The sequence below is a fragment of the Panthera tigris genome, chromosome D1 (assembly GCF_018350195.1).
Source record: "Panthera tigris isolate Pti1 chromosome D1, P.tigris_Pti1_mat1.1, whole genome shotgun sequence".
Taxonomy (NCBI): domain Eukaryota; kingdom Metazoa; phylum Chordata; class Mammalia; order Carnivora; family Felidae; genus Panthera; species Panthera tigris.
In genome coordinates, this window is record NC_056669.1 from 62,643,792 (window position 1) to 62,660,654 (window position 16,863).

The following is a 16,863-nucleotide window of genomic DNA, read 5'->3' on the forward strand; positions in this document are numbered from 1 at the left end:
CCTGGGACCTCACCTCTCTGGGCAGCTTGGGGTTCCTGCAGCAGCCACTGCCCTGCCTAACCTCTCCCATACCCCACCATGTTGGTTGGTACCCCCCACCTGCTGACACTGGATGAAGCCGATGCCACCTGGACCCTCATCAAGGATAAAGTAAGAGAGCTAAAGAGAAAGGAACAAAGTGTGACCTAGATGGGTCTGAGCAACTTATGCGTAGGAAGTGGTGGGTAGCTTGAAGATAATAATAATATTTACTCAGTGCTTACTTACACGCTGGACACTGTACTAAGTGCTTTGTACACACTCCAATTTAATCACAATTGCAAAAAACAGCAAGAAGTTCCTTCAAAGGCAGTAAGAATTTCTGAGAACAGAGACAAGTGCTAAGTCAGGGTAGGAGTTATGAGGTCAGGAAGGCTTCCTGGAGAGAGTGACGTTCTAGCTAGGCAAGTCGGAATTATTCTCACATAGAGGAAAGAGGAATGTTTAATAAACACCGAAATGAGTTAGTGAGCAGGTGGGTGGGTGGGTGAGCGAGTGAACAGTGTATAATTAAAAGTACAGCATATGCAAAAGCCAGGAGAGGATTTAAAAAAATTGCATATTTGTGAACTGCAAATAGTCTGTAGAGCAGAGTTCACATGAGTAGTGGTGAAAATGAGGTCAAAGAGGTACAGAGGCTGATCATGAAGGGCCTTGTAAGCTTTCTAAAAAAGCTTGGACTTCTTCACAGATACCCCCTCCACCTTAACATCCACAAAATGGGAAATTTGGGTTTTGAGCCAAATATGGAGATTTTCAGGAGCAGGCAGATGTCAGCTCTGAGTTGCAAGTACCCCTGCCAAATCTAGATGGCCACAATTTCTGAACTTGGAGAATTTAGGGATCAGGTTCTGGTTACATAATCTGAAGGACAGTGAATTTAAAGCACTCATAGAAGGCAGCCCTTCTATCAAGTTTAAAACAACCATCTTAAAGTAGTGCCTACTAGACTCAAACAGCCTTAATAGATATAGCTCCCATTAGAAATGGAGCTCACCACAAAGGTCAGCTTCCCAGGGAAGCAGAAACAGGAGAGCCAAGGCCCTCACAAATATCAGAGTACCTAGCTTCAGCAGGTTGGTCCTGGACAAGATCAAGCATTTCATTACGATGAAAGTAAATGCAGTCATCAACCAGCAGACAGCTACATCTCTGAGCATCAGAAAAATTCCCTATTTAAATGGAAAATTGTCAGGAAAGGCAAAGTAGAGATACACAATAAATCACTGGTGATATGTGGCAAATTCAAGGAGCAGGACACCTCTGAGTAACCTGGTTTCCTCTCTCCAGAACTGATAGTTTATTGCGCACTTTGTAGAACATACAGCTAACCAAAATATGGCTTGAAGTCTCCTCATTCAGAATTCATACCAGCCGAGGTATACCCAGGAAGAAAGTTTTCCAACCTCACTTTCCCAGGCTGCCCCTGGGAGATCTAAATTTGCAGGCTTCTATGTTCCACAGAACTTTTACCCAGAAGTAAATGTGCAGTGGGAACAGGTAGTGGTCTCACATCGTGACTCTACAAAGAACAGTCCCCCTAGCATAGAACTGAGTGCCCTATTTTCCCTATTTTAGGATAACCACTGGGGGCCTCAAGGGTAAGAAAAAGAGCCTATAAACCTCCCCACCATGGCAAATTCATGTCTATTCTGGGAAAAACCCTCCAGCTAAATCAGGGATTCACCTGATCAGAAACTTGGACCATAAGAATAGGTATTTTAAATGTCAAAATCCCACTAAAGAGGTACCTCCTGGAGACACTCCTATTTGTCTTATTTGTATAGGATCCTAGGGACCAAAGGAGCAGCTAGGGTAGGATTCTGAAGTTATATTTGGTCACTATGCTTTCTTTGTCATGGAGCAGAACATTCTAAACAAAAATGCCAACCCACCAATGCTCTGCTCTCACCCCTGGTAACCCAACTGGCCCTTCTCAGAGCTTCTCAGAGAACTGTTCTCCAGCCTGATGCCCCCACCAAAAATAAAGTATTTCAGTCCCAATGAAGCAAAGAAGAGGAATTATGGGAAATTCTTCCATGCAGATTAAGAAAAAGCACCATGATAAACACTAGTATTTCAAATGGAAAAAAAAGAAAAAGCACCATGTATTTCCCTGGCCAGGTGACAAAGGACAGTACTCTTCAAGCTACTTCAGCTTGTCCATAGTGCAGACACAACTAGATCAGTTAGCGACCCTCCCTCCTCTTATGCTATGGGGCAGCACTTCCAAAAACAGTTCTATGTAGCAAAAAACAGATTGACCATAAGGGATCATTGATGAACTCTACCAGAAGGCTGGCAAACTGGGCAAGGCCAGGGGACAGGCATGTGGGAATTGGGAGCTGAGGAAGGGCAGTAGAACATAGCAAAAATGCTATTCTGAAAACAGAACAGGTCTCAAACAGGAAAGGGATCCAAACAAGGAATTTTATGTACTGGCTAGCAGACCACAGAGCCAGAAGTCTGAGCTAGCAGTATCTTTGATGAGTTGAGATCACATCTAAGTACAAATACTAGAAAGGATTGTACAAGATTTTCCAGTCGGTCATGAAGTTAAACTTTCCAGAACTGGGTTAACCAAACCAAAAAAGGCCAAGACAAGAAGGACAAAACCTAGAGGAACTAGAATCCCTGAAAGCGTACTAGAAGAACCAGCATTTCAAAGATGAGGCCTCAAATCCCTAAAGGAACTCTGTCCTGCAGTTAGGACAGAAAATGTTTAAGAACGGTCATTCCAACCTATTTCTGTGTACCCATTTGTGGTGAATGACATCACCCACCCAATCAATCATCTAATAACTAATCCTTCAGGATTCCTTTTCTCACATTCCTTAAAGTGATCAAGTTCTACTAATTCCATAACTTAAATATCTTCCCCCATTATTTTAGTTGAAGGCCTCACCATGTTTTGCTTGCAGTATTACAATACTCTTAACTGATCTTTCTCTCCCCTTATTTTGTCTTCCTGCTCAAAATTAACTTTCTAAAGCGCCTTTCTGATCTTTCCCCTCTTGCCCAGAGCCCTTCAAGTGGTTTTCCATTGCCCTCAGGACCAAATTCCTGTCACATTGCATACAAACAAGATCTTTCAGTCTAGTTGCTGTGTGCTTGTCCCTCTTCATACCCTATGTTTAAGTGCAATGAAATTACGTGTTCCTGAAGGTGCCCCACCTAGTTAATAAATTCTGGTTTTTAAACTGGTTGTATCCTCTCCCTGGATTGACCATCCTCCTACCTAGCTGATTCCTTCAAAGCTCATGTATTACCACCTAGAAACCTTCTCTGATCCTCTTCTATCAAAGAAAAAAGCTGTTAAATCACTACCCATCTCCTCCACACCCGTGTTCTCTATTATCTTACTTAGCTGACTACTGTGTACATATTTGTCTCCTCCATCAGACCGGGCTATAATAGGATAAGGTCAAAATTTCATGCTTTTATGTATTCCCAATATCCAGCAGGGTCTGGCACATAGTATATTCAAGGTTTTGCTACAGGAGAGAACTAGGAAATAAGCAGGAACCCGTCTGAGCACATTGTAGAGATATAATTGCACAGGGAACAGCAGGAGGGTCAATCTAGAGTAGGCTACCAGGTAACTCCTGACCCTAACTCAGTCCCTGACCTATAAACTGGCCATCTGCAGGTTATCGAGGAGCGCTTTGGGCCCAACGTAGTGGCAGTACCTTTCCTGTCGGATGCAGCCTGCTATGACCTACTGGGTGTGCTAGTGAAGCAGTCCCGACCAGCCCACACTCGCCTGGCTTTACCAACTCGGCAGGGTCGGCGGGCACTACAACCAGTAGGGCCACTACCAAACCTCCTGGAGCAGGTAGGATCTGAGGGTGCCTTTGCCCACTGCACTCGGGAATACTCACCAAACGGCCGGGAAGAGATAGCCTATGAAGAAATGCGAATATTGGACGGGCAGCCCTGCAGGATCCGCCTGCACATGGGTGGTCTGCGCAAGAAGGTGGCCTTCCTGCTGCTGCCACCAGCTCAGGTGAGCCTACAGCAAAATCTTCCCTGGCTCCGAAGCACCCACAGCATCTATGTCATCTACCAGGTCTTCTCCTGTTCCTGGCTGCAGCTGGGGCTGTTGCCTACAGCCCAAGAGCCCCAGCTGCTCCGGTTACAACGGTCCCTGCCTGTTGCCTTCTCCTGCCTCAAGTTTTCACTGCAGCCCAAAGGAGTGCTGGGACCACAGAAGCCTCTGACCAAAGATACACTGCCCCATGGGGCCAACTGGGTCAGACCCAACCTTGGGATCATGCCACCTCTGGCCCCCATGTCAACCCCTACCGATACCGCTGAAGCTACTGATGTGCCCCCACCTGCCCCAGCCCCACCTACACCACCTCCTCAGGAAAGGCCAGAGGGCAGACCCACCAGATTCTCCTACAAGGGCCGAAACCCCTTCCGCAGGGGGCCCCAGATGCTGTCAGGTACTGCTAGGGGATATGAAGCTGAGACGGATGGGATCTGGTGGAGGGAGAGGGCATAGGGAATATAGGAATGTGTGCCCCAGGAATGTGTGGAGCACCCCTAATACCACACCAGATCCTGGTGAAGGGGATGGAGGGAGCCAGGGGTGGTGAGATGGAAGCATGGTCCTGGTGAGGGGGTGGGCACAGCAGAGGGCCAGAGGGAGGGACCAGGAAGGCAGAAAGACCAGGGCATGAGTCAAGCTGTGACTATCCCCAACCCTGGCAGAGAACTGGCTCTTCAGCCCCCGCAGCCCCGCACCAGGAGTCCAGGGTGGGGGCCCCGGGGACCCCGACCGGCACTCCATGTCCCTGCCCCTGCTGCAGGGTCTGTCCTCAGAATTCGACAGCGACGAATGAAGCTGAGGCGAGAGATTCAGGGGGCAAGGCCCCCAAGATCCGGCATAGGGATACTGGTCCCCAATAAACATCAGCTGCTGCTCCCCCAAACCATCCTGGGCCCATGCTGCTTCTTCTGTCTTGGGGCTGGAGAAGAGTCCCTACTTTTTTCCCCTAGGTTCCATGACCCCTCACCCTTTAACGGTGTAAGAAGCACCTTAAAACCTTAAAACCAATGTCCTCACAAGAGAGAAAATACCCCTGACCTCCTATTTATGTACAACCTTCCTGGGGCCCCAGCCCCAGAGAAAAAGGGTGGGAAAGAAGAATGAGCAGAGAATAGAGATTTCCCTTTTATACATATTGCAACAAGTTCTCCATAAAACATTCATCAGAAATAAATTAAAAAGTCCTCTTACCACTGCCTCCAAACATAAAAAGGAGCCTATACCCCGGCCCCAGCCCAGGCCACTGGAGGCCCTGATTGTCCATGGAAGAAAGTTAAGGATTGAGGGGCCCAAAGCCTGAGACAGGAGGACCAGATCCCTCCTCTGAAGTATCCAACAAGAAAGGCGAGGTGACAGCATGGGCCTGGGAAATGGCAGCCAACTCCTTGAGAAATTCAGGGAAAATGACTGCACAGTAGACAGCATTCTTGACTCGCAGAGCCTCACCTTGGCGCTCAGGGGCCCCACCCCGAGGGGGTAGAACCGGAGTTGAAGCCCCAGGGGAGCCCCCACCTAGGCCAAGTCCTGCGCCGTCTCTCCCAGGCTGAAGAACCAACTGTGCCGCCTGCCGGGCCCTGGTTGGACTGTGTGCATGCCGCAGGAGCAACTCCCCCAAGGATGGCCTCCGGCTCTTCACTGGGAATAAATGGGTATCAGGGATCGTGAAGGTGCTGGGGTAAGGCATGCTCTCTCGGTCTGAGAGATGCCCCCCTCCCTGGGTTCACAGTAATCTGGACTAGGACTCTAAAACCAAAATGCTGCCTGCCCAGCATTTTTCCCTCCATCCAGCCTCCCCACCAAGCCAACCATCACCCTTAGTCTTCTCGGTCAGTCAACACAACTGCTTCATTCCCAGCCAAGACCCCTTCTCCATGCCCTCTCACCCTGAGGGACTCTCTAACTGCTCCTCCCTTTCCAATTGCTATTCTACCATCACTAAGCTATATCTCCTCAGTCCATAACACAGGCTTACCTTATGCTCCTGAACTATCTATAACACAGGACCCACAGCCTCTACTCCTTCAACACCTACAGGGTGTATATCCAATCACAGTCCAGGGGCTTTACCACTTCCATCATACTCCACTATCCCTCCAGAATCTGATCTCCTGTGCCATCACTTCGCCAACCACCAGTCTCTCTCCTAGATCCACCAAAGCCTACTCCCACCTCATGTCAGTTTAAGCAACTTCACATGGCCAGACAAACTTCACCTCACTTTAGACTCAAAGGAACCATTTAAAACATTGCTGTCTCTCCTAATTTTCTTCCTAGATTCCTGTCTCTGGATTTTTGTCCCATCTCTAGGGCCTAGACTCTAGGGATCTAGTCTCTAGATCATGTTACAGTTTCCACTCTCTATCTCTAATACTGGCTACAGAGGTACGCTGTACAGGCCAACTAAATACGGCATTCAGAACCCTTCACAACCAGGCTCACATGCTCCCTCCAACCCCTTCTCCAAACTCTTTACACCCACTCCTGCTTTTGTGCCCACACAGATCTGCTCTTCCTGGAACCCTCCAGGCTTCTTTCATGCTTTTGTAGCCTTCTAGGCCTTAATTTTGCTCTCCCCTGTTTTCATTGTCCTTGGCCTAATCTTATTATCCCCACCCCTCTGAAAAACCTCTGATTTGCCCTCCACTGACTTCCCATTTCACTGCCTTTATCATACTGTACTGTAATAACTTGTTTCTAGTTTATATATAGGTCTTCTATCTCATACAGTAATCTGTGAGCTCAAGGGCTTAGACTCTTATTTATTCTACAGTGAACACAATACTAGCACTATGGAAATAAGACATATTCACATGAAGAAATCATGCTAAGGAACTTCAGCTGGGTCCTCACAGCTGAATAATAACCGTTCTGGTACTGTCTTCCCAACCCACATCTCTAATACCTCCATCTCACCCCTGCTCTCTTGCTCTTAGCATATTATTTTGCTTCCTACTTTGATTAGCAAATAAAAGACTTCAATTTCCTGACTTTTCCCTCCACACCTCACAACTCCATGGGTACATATCACTTCCTCCTTTGATCTATCCTCATTTGCCTCAAGAGGAGGAAAAAAAATCTTTTCCTGCCCAAAGTTATTCCTTTCCTGGTGCAACGGATCCCACTATTCCACCACCTTTGGGACCTTGCTTCCCCAGTTATGACATTTCTCTAGTCACTCTCCAGACTGACTGTCAGCTCTTTAAAAGCAGAGGTCTCATCTTATACCTCCCTGAGTAGCCTGTACCAAAGACAATGGCTAGTACATACAGCAAATGCTCAGACACTTGCAGATGGAAGATCTAGATTTAAAACTGCATGGTCACATTTAACTCTTCCTTCCTCCTTGTGCCTCACAACCATTCACCAAATTCTGCCAAGACTTCCTTTTCATTTCCACATTATCAAATTCTTCCTTCCTGTTCCCACTATTCTAATTCAAGCCTTGCAGGTCACAGATGCATTTCAGCAGAAGCCTCCTGACTCTATTTTCTCCTGGCTCCAATTCACTTAGCACATAAACTAATATGCTTATCTCTCCACTCTCATATCTAAGAACCTCCAGTGGGTTCTTACTGACCAAAAGATCACAACTTCTACCCAGTCCAACTCCTAATCTGAGAACCTAATCTGAACTCTGGCCATATCTTTCCAGCCTTATTGCCAACTGTTTCACCACCTTCCAAATCCCCTGTTCCAACAAAATAGTTCGTGTTGTTGCCTGGACAAAAGAAAAAAGCCATCCCACTCCTTTGGCTACCCAAGTCCTATCTATCTCTCAAGAACCATGTCAAATGCTATTCCTGTTCCCAAGCTGTAACAATACCTCAACCTAGAGACTACTCTGTCCCCTTGCCTGTCTTACTACTTCACCAGTTTTTGCTAGTGCTGCTGATTTGGCTCTTAGAGGACACAACTGTATTTTATCCTGTAACCAGAAGCCACAGGACAAACATCAAGACTCAATTTTCTACAACTCCTCAGTTCATGGCACAAGGTTTCACCCTTAATAAGAGTTCAATTAACCTGGGCTAATTAGCTATCTAGGGAAGGTAGGAAGAGGACTGGAGTGGTGGGGTAGGCCTCACCTAGGGGATCGGAGCGGCGGGGGGTAGGTCCTGCTGCAGGGCCCTCGGCCCAGTCCAACTTGCCACGGGCAATGAGGTACTTCTTGGCTTTGGATAGCAGTGCTGGGAAGTCCTCCTGGGAGGCCGCAAAGCTCTCAATTTTATTCTTCACAGAACCCAGCACCTATGAAGCACAACTTCATGACATTTCTGTGTGGCTCTACACTGACGGTCCTTTCTAATCCCACTGGGCCTGTTCCCAGCCCCCCCAGGGTCACTCCAGCTGCGGGCCTGGCCCACCATGGAGCCTGGACGCACCCATGCATGCATGCATCGCACACCTGCAGCAGGGACTTGACACTGGGCTGGAAGACCATGTTGGTGTTGAGCAGGAAAGAGCGGAGCAGGGGCTGGGGGTGACAGGCCAGCTGGGCCACCAGCCCCGTCAGCAGGAAGTTGACATAGACGGAGTTCTGCAGCATGTTCTCGAGTTTGGCAAAGAGCACAGCCATGAAGGGGCCTGGGGAGGTTGGGCACAAGGATACAAGGCCTGAACACAATGCACATCACACGCATTCCTCCCAAAACCGAGAGACCCCCCGCCACTAGATGAAAATCATTTGTATGTCAGTGTCTGGGTTATATTTAAGTATCCTGTGATCACCTACTCTGGAAGAGATGAAATGGTAGATACCATGTGGACCCAAAAGTCCACATGCCAGCTTTACACTCAGGATGAAGAGCCAGATCATAGGCTCTGGAGTCAGACAGACCTGGTTTCAAATTCCAGCTTTATCCTTTACTAGTTAAGCTGCTGGATGAATCAAAATTCTCTAAGCATAGTGTCCTACTTAACAAAATAAAGTATACCCACCTCACAGGGTTATTAAAAGGATCAAAGAAATATTCCTATAAAGCAGTTAGCCCAAGATGTAGCAAATTATAAGTTTTCAGTAATAACTATACACTATATAATGTCTCTCAGTATTTTAAAAAGTTTCACCCAAGAGACATAACAGAAGAAAGAACAAGCAAGAAAGTGATTAGAACCAAAAGAAGAATCAGGTTACACACAAGACAGAGGATAACACTACACCTGGATCAGAAAGAAAGCAAGAATGAACTGTAACAAAGACAAAGGTAACTACGAAGGCCAACTTAAAAGACAGGGGAGAAATCTCTGGGAACCCCAAAAAAGAAATCAGCTCTGTTCAGGAACTGGGAACCAAGAAGGTAGAAGAGAATTTGTAGAAAAAAGTTTAGTTCAGAGCCAGAGAAAACTGACTCAGAACAGACTCTTTGCTGGGTGAGAGGATAACAGAAGGGATTAGAATGATCTACTGGGAAAACTGGCCTCAACTGAGCCAGATCACCAGCAGGAGGACTCTAGAGCCATCAGTCTGTCTGACCAGTGATCTGTAAGGGAAAGGGATTAAACCTAAGAACTGCACCATGAACTGAGACAGGAGAGCAACGAAGGGAAAGAGGCAATGAATTCCAAAAAAGATCCTAGAACATTCTCCACTCCAAATGCACGTGACTGGCCTTAGCTCCATACAACTCTAGCTTAACAGGGTCCTAAGACACCCCATAACTCTGTCCTTCTGTTTCTCTCATTTCCTGGGACTTTCTTACATGAGAAAATTCAAAAAGCTCAGAAGAGTTTACAAAGAAGAAAAGGGACACAGCTTCAATTAATGTTCCAAGAATGTGGTAAAACCTGCATACCACCTTCTAATGGTACTGAGCAGGAAGAAGCAAAGCTTAAATAAATGGAAACACATTTTCTGTAGTCTGCAAGACGGAGTTGTCGTGACTCTAGAGCAGAAGCCTTGATGCTATGCAAGCAGGATGGCAGCATATCCCAGGCCCAGTTAGGACATGTACTGCTCAAGGCACAATAACTTGACTACAAACAACCAGAAGATGGGGGTATACCTTGGTCAACTTATATCTGCCTTGCAGCCAAAAGATGACAATCCTTGTAAAAAGCTACCACGTGCTGAGTTCTCCCAAGGTACCAGCATCACAGTAAGTGGTTTACACGCGTCAATGATATGAAGGGACACTAACTCAAGGTGTGTCTAGACACTGCTTCTCAGAGGTGGTGTATTTTGTTTGTTTGTTTTCCCCCTAGAGTGAGGTGGGGAGTAAGGATAAGAACCAGATAAGAGCTGGGATGGTAAAGCTGGATCTCAAATAAAAACAAAGAGGAGTTAGCCCAGTCACTCAGGTCAGGTCTGACTCCAGGGTCTTTAGAAAGACCAAAAGAGCTCAGTTGGGGAGATCAGAGCTACACTTTTGTCATTTGCCCTCAAAGAGGCATTTCACTCTATCTGCTTCAGTCCTTACTACTAATGATGAGTCTGTAAGAAAGTCTTACTGGGTAATTATAGCAACCAACAAGGTACAAGGACAGAAAACAGGAAAAACCTGAAATTGAGTCCTTCTCTAAAGAGATAGGAGAAGAAAGGAAGCCAGGGCAGAGTAGGGGGAAGAACGCCAGAATAGATGATCCTAGGTCACAGAAAAGTTGATAGGAGACCCAACACCCAGACAAATATACGGGTGGGAACAGCATGGAACAGCATGGCTTACAGATGCCTCACATACAGAACACCACATATGTCCTCCATATGTATTGTTCAGATATATTGCTGTGATTTACCAGGAAACACCAAACACATCCTGATCACAATCTCAGGAAATGGCCAGACTGGGGAAGAGGAGGAACATGCACATAGAACATACAAGGCTCAGACATAAATTAATACTCAAACCAGCACAAGCATGGAAGACACATAGACAGACACAGAGACCCAAGTATGACATGTATCTGGAAGGGATCCAAGCAAAATGGATGAGGAGCTAGGCAAGTACATGGAAATGACATGGACAAGAAGTCTCAGAAATCAGCACAAACATGTTGAATACATGCAAAGAGTACGCAAAGGGGAAGGCCTAGGCTAAGTAGCTTACCAGTGAAGGGCTGGCTTGGCAGCTGGTTGAGCGTCCGCAAAGGGCTGCTGAGGAAGGGGCCGGGGGGCTCAGGGGGACAGGTGAAGCTCTCATAGGCCTCCTCCTCCTCAAGAGGTAGTGGAGGCTCTAGTGGGGGTTCTGAGCCAGCCCCCCCATTGCTCAATGCCACCTCCAGTTCCCGGAGCTCCTGCCCAAAGCCCTCTAGTCCTGCCATGCCCTCGGAGGTGCTCTCTGGCAGTTCCCCAGCCCCCTCCTGAGGCACCCGACGAACCTTCTTGGCCCCCTCAGGCCATGGTCCTGGCAACCCATTGAGCTGGGGAGGGGGCAGGTGGCCAGGGCCCTCCCCTGTACCCCCAGAAAGCCCTCCACTCCCCAGCTCTTCCTCCTCCCCTTCCCCCACATTGTCCCTGTCCTCCTCAGGCAGTAGGCTGCGTTTCTTAGTCCGGGAGCCAACAGGACTAGGCTCAGGAGGGGGCCGCTCGCCATCATAGGGGGCAGACCAGGTACGGCAGGCTCGGACACACCGGTCCACACCACGGCGCGCCTCACGCAGATACTCCAGGTAATTGTCTTCCAGCTCACCAGGCTCCTCCACAGGGCTGGGCCGTCGGCCAGGGCTGGAGGCTGGGGATGCAGCAAGCCCTGGTGAGCGAGGGGCTGGAGCTGGGGATTCCGAGCCACCCAGACTCTGCTGTCGCAGGAAGAGGGCCAGACGAGATGGTGTGGAGGGCCGGGGCACTGTCACCACAGAAGAGGAGTCAACACTCGGGCTTCCAGGGCCTACAGAGGGAAAAAAAAACATAAGAGGAATCAAAGAGACAGAGGGCCAGGAGGAGGAATAAGGCACCTAGGGAGACTAAGAGAGAAGGCAGTGAAACAGCAAAGAAGTGTGACCTATTTAGGCAGCTGATTCTCCACCCTCCAAATTAAGCTTTTCTGTATCCACCACCCCCTCTCACCACCCCCAATACCAAAGAAACAATGGAAAATAGAAACAATACATGACTGGAATGAAGAAGAGGAACAGCTTTGCTCAGAAGCTAAATTTCTTTGGTGGATTTAAGGCATCAACCTCCCCAAAGATGAAAATGCCACTCATGGCCATCTCCCTCCCCGCACCCAAACCCCACCTTCTTGCTAGGCTCCCCAGAACCCAGGCCATACCCGTTGTGTCCTCCCTTCTCCCTGCCTCTCTGCTAGGCCCACCTCGTGCCCATGAGGCATGCTCTGGACGGGGTGGGCTAGGGGCACGATGCCGACAACAGCGTGGGATAAGGGAGAGAAACTTGTCTGCAGCTCGTCCATATAGGTCCACATCACGTACAGCTGGCTTCTGGCTCAGCATCACATGGTTACACGGGACAAGATACCTGGGAAAGCAGAAAAAGGAGCACAGGATAGATCAGGAAGGAAGGACAGGGCTTGGGAGAACATCAGGCCAATGGAACTACATGGCCAAGACAGGCTCCAAGAACATCAGGCCAATAGAAACACATGGCTAAGCCAGGCCAATGGAACTACATGGCTAAGCCATGCTCCACATGAGCAACCCCAATACAACCCATCGCCCCAGCAATGCACAAGGCCTTGAGAGTTCAGGATCAGCCATCCCTCAGCCCTGCCCCCACAGGTACCTGAGAACCAGCTGCAGCAGGACATCCTCACAGCTGAGGTTCAGTAGGGTCCTGAAGAGACTCAGAGAGACCATGCAGAGCTGGGGGGGTGGGGGAGGAGGGAGGGAGTCACCATAAGAGCTCTCTACCCACCAAGGTGTTTACCAAATGGGAACCCCCCAACCCCAGGCCCAACCAACCACTCCTAGAGTAGCATGTGCATAGGGCCTGGCACATAATGATCATTTGCATATTAAATAAATGATCACATGATCTTTGTAGGCAAGACCTCACTATTCACAGATAGGAATGAACCATGTGTCACATTCTGTATTTCTACAGACCATACACATGTCAGCAGACTCTCTGGTTACATACCCCTGTCAGCAGAGATTCCAGTAGTACTTAATGGAATGAATACCCATGAAGAAAGACCCTAAGAAATACTGGGACTGAGTGAATGACTAACAGGAGACAACAACAATATGATAACTAAGTGAATGCCTGTCAGCAGAGACTGCGGCTGTACAGTAACTAAATGCCTACCAACAAGAAACCAGAGGGAACCTGGAAGAATCCCAGCTGGGAAGTGGGCGGGGCTGTGAACATGGAGTCTGAGTCACCTCTCCAACACTGATGTATCTCTAAGAAGGTAGAAGAAAGAAAAGCTCAAGCACAGCTGACAGGAAAAGGAAAAAATAGGTGGGTCCAGAATAGAGGAAACCATTTGTTTTAGAAAATAAGAAGGGTGGTTCTTCTCTGGCTAGGCGAAGAGAGTGGAAGACAACAGACACAAGTAAGCACTCTCTTACTCCTTTGAATCCCCACAGCACTTTCTCTCTACTTCCCTTATGGCAGGTATACCTAGAGCTCCCTGAAGACGACTATTGGGTCTTAGGCCAGGGCACACTGCACAGTCTAGATGCTCATCATTTACGAAATAAATGTGGGAAGATTAAAAGCCAACTGCAGCGGGAAAGAGATTAGATATCAGTTCACATATTTGGATATTTACAAGGATGTTCAGATTTACCCTAAATAACCATTTTAACTAGCAATGAAAACATTCACACTCACTGAAAGGTTGTGAGGTAGGTAGAAAAATGGTCCCCCAAAGATGTCCAGGTCCTAATCTCCATAACCTGTAAGTATTTTACCCTACATGACAAAAGGTACTTTGCAGATATGATTATGGTTATGAAATTTGAGGTGGGGAGAGTAGCATGGATTATCCAGGAAGGCACAATCAAATCAGTTGAGTCCTTAAAAGCACAGGACCTTTTCCAGCTGGGTCAAAAAGATATCTGAAGCTTGAGAGGGACTTGATCCACCATTGATGGCTTTGAGGATGAAAGAAGGGGGCTACAAACCAAGGAATTTGGTTGGCCTCTAGAATCTGGGAATGGTCCTCAGCTGACAGCCAGCAAGAAAATGGGAATCTCAGTCCTAGAACTGCAATGAAATAAATTCTACCAGCAACCCTACTGAGCAAGGAAACAGATCCACTCCTAGAGACTCCAGAAAGGAACACAGCCCTGAAAACATTTTGATTTTAGCCTAGTGAGATCTGTGTCAGACGTATGACCTACAGAACTGTAAGATAATAAATTTGTGTGTTTTAAGACACTATGTTTGTGGTGATTTGTTATGACAGCAATGGGAAACTAAAACAGGCACAGAGACTGACTAGCCAGCATGATTCACTTGAAGCCACAAAAGACAAGCTTAAAGAAGTTCAAAGTCAGGGCAGCAGAATCAAGACTAAAAAAGGCCAAACAGTAGAAAGGAAAGCCCCGGCAACCTGAAATCAGAAACAATCTTGTCCTCCAAGAAGCAGGAAACAAGGAGAAATACCCCAAAAACATGAAGGCTCCTGAGACGAGAGGACCAAATGCAAGACTAATAAAATCAAATGCTGAAGACTAAAGACAATGAGAGAGAGTCAAAGAAGTGAGGATAAGATTAAGACAAAAGGAACATGGAGATAGCCCAACATAGGAAAAAAAAAAAAAAAAATCAACCTCAAGAAGGAAATTAACTGTCTCAAAACACGAAGAGGACATTCCATCAGGCTGAATAGATAAAAGACCATGGTCTAACTTTAGCATAATGCGAAATTGGTATCTTTGTAAAATTAAAGCTTTGACATCTATTTGCTATTGATTTTAGACAATAATTCCTAATTAACCCAGGCACGTATCATAAGTACTTTTTGGAATACTGTAAAAATACACATGCCCTGTATATTATAATCCAAGAAATCTAAGGCAGGGACCCTAGAAACTGTTGTAGCTGTTGCCATTTTCAAATTCTAAAGTGTGCACCTGGTTCAGAAACACTGGTCTAATCAAAGTCAGTGTAGAATACTTCATCCATACCCTTAGTATTCAAAAACCTCACCTACACAAAACAGCTATCCCAAAACCTCACCTACCAAGAGGCCTACTACCAGGTATCTCAATGTATCTGAATGATTTTCAACAGTTTTCCAGAACCTTTAGTAATCTGAGAACTTCTATTTTAAATACAAGGACCTAGGGAACCTCAATTTGTTATAAGAAGGAAACAAAAAAATGGTTCCAGAGCTAAATAAATGGCATAAAGTTCATGACTAAATGAATGCTTTATTCCCCTAGAAAGACTCTGGGTCTTTATTATTGGAAACTACTTACTCCTCTTTCATACATATTTCTACTGATTAAAATCCAAACTGCTTACCATGGTCTACAAGGCCATGCATGACTGAATCTTACCTACCTCTCTACTTCCACCTCATTCCCTTCTCCCCCTTGCTCACTACACCTCCAGTCTTACTGGTCTTTTATTTCCTCAAATACACTCGCTCATCCCCATCTCATGTACTGTGCATGCTGCACCCTCTGCTCAGACTCTTCTTCCACTTGTTCTTCAATAGGTGAACTCCCTCATGACCTTTAGGTCTTAGCTCAATGTCACCTCCTCAGAAAGGTTTCTGACCACCCTATTATTTTCTAAATAGCTGTTTGGTTTTTTCATAACAGTGACCACAACTTGCAATTATTTTATTAATGGGTTTGTATAAAGGAAGGAAGCTCCATGATACCAGCAACTATGCCTACCTTGTTTACCACTTATCCTTAGTAGGAGAAAACAGTAAGTAAAACATTCAGTAAAAATGTTCAGGAGGAAGGAATGTTTAAGTAGGTAGGTGGGGAGATGGGTGCCCCAGGTTACAGCACTTCAAATGTGGCAAATCCAAAAAAAAGCTAAGCATACCAGTAGCAGCTGGATCACCTATCAAAGCAAACACAAAACCTGGGGAAGTGATCTCAGTCACCCACAGCAGGCCACAGTACAATACACAGCTGAAGAGAACCCCAGGCCAATGCTACATCGCAAGTACAGCACAATGGCAAAACCCCTAGTCATGATGAGGAGCCAGTTATCCAGAAAAAGTAATGTGTTCTAGATTCATATATTACAAAAGCAAGGGAGCTACTCCCAAAGTGGTCAAAAGTTTAATACTGGAAAGTAAATGCCACCTAACTTTGAAGTGACTGCTGGAGACAAAGGCCAAAGAAGGGCAGGCACACCCTCCCAGAACAAAGTTCAGAGAGAGAAGAAGGCTCACCCAGGTAAGCCAGGACAGAGGTAGGGGCCATACCCGGGAGTTGCTGCCAATACGGGCAACGAGGGTGTCAAGGATGGTGTGGGTGTCATGCCGGTGTAACAGCAGGAATCGCAGGAAGGTACGGAGCAAAGCAGGCTCTGAGATACTCCGTAGGAAAAGCTCCAGATAGGCGGTACTGGCGATCATCTCCTCCACAGAGGTCTGGACGAAGGGGAGGGAAAGTTTGGAAATTTAGGGCTTCCCTGAACATGTACTAAGTTATTTTCCCCGAGCTCTAAGTAGGAACCAGGAGAAGATAGGGAAAAGGGGAAGAGTACCCAGCCCACTGCTTCCCACATTGGTCCTGGCATTGGGGTCACCACCCCTCAGCCTTGCCACCCATAACTCTCACCTTATGCAGGGCAGGGCCCATGACAGGCACCAAGAACCCATTATGGATATAATCAACTAGCTGCTTCTGCACCAAAGGGTGAGCCACCTGTAGGGGTACAACAGAGAAGGAGG

The 16,863-nt window shown here is 47.0% G+C and overlaps 2 protein-coding genes across 5 annotated transcripts in view; one reads left to right on the plus strand and one right to left on the minus strand.

The window, feature by feature from the left end:
• On the plus strand, nt 1-4,981 carry CD1H11orf42 (chromosome D1 C11orf42 homolog). The gene is made up of 3 exons (XM_007083140.3): nt 1-150; nt 3,689-4,487; nt 4,756-4,981. Exons 1-3 carry the CDS (start codon nt 79-81, stop codon nt 4,884-4,886), a joined length of 1,002 nt encoding a protein of 333 aa, XP_007083202.1. The 5' UTR covers nt 1-78; the 3' UTR covers nt 4,887-4,981.
• The window catches only part of FHIP1B (FHF complex subunit HOOK interacting protein 1B), a 24,077-nt gene continuing 12,071 nt past the window's right edge, over nt 4,858-16,863 (minus strand). The window contains exons 5-12 of one of the 4 annotated variants that reach the window (XM_007083142.2): nt 16,751-16,837; nt 16,393-16,560; nt 12,771-12,850; nt 12,343-12,506; nt 11,137-11,916; nt 8,499-8,677; nt 8,179-8,341; nt 4,858-5,728 (exon numbers count right to left, since the gene is read on the minus strand). In XM_007083142.2, the coding sequence (XP_007083204.2) occupies nt 5,367-5,728; nt 8,179-8,341; nt 8,499-8,677; nt 11,137-11,916; nt 12,343-12,506; nt 12,771-12,850; nt 16,393-16,560; nt 16,751-16,837 (1,983 nt within the window). In that variant the 3' untranslated portion in view covers nt 4,858-5,366. Of the gene's footprint in view, nt 5,729-8,178; nt 8,342-8,475; nt 8,678-11,136; nt 11,917-12,300; nt 12,507-12,770; nt 12,851-16,392; nt 16,561-16,750; nt 16,838-16,863 lie in introns of those variants that run through there. The other 3 variants (XM_007083143.2, XM_007083141.2, XM_015537945.2) reach the window with 3 other exon arrangements.

Coding starts and splice junctions, on each gene's coding strand:
- CD1H11orf42 (XM_007083140.3), top strand. CDS start 79: ATGTTGGTTGGTACCCCCCACCTGCTGACACTGGATGAAGCCGATGCC. Junction 151..3,688: donor GGACCCTCATCAAGGATAAA/GTAAGAGAGCTA, acceptor GGCCATCTGCAG/GTTATCGAGGAGCGCTTTGG. Junction 4,488..4,755: donor GGGGCCCCAGATGCTGTCAG/GTACTGCTAGGG, acceptor CAACCCTGGCAG/AGAACTGGCTCTTCAGCCCC.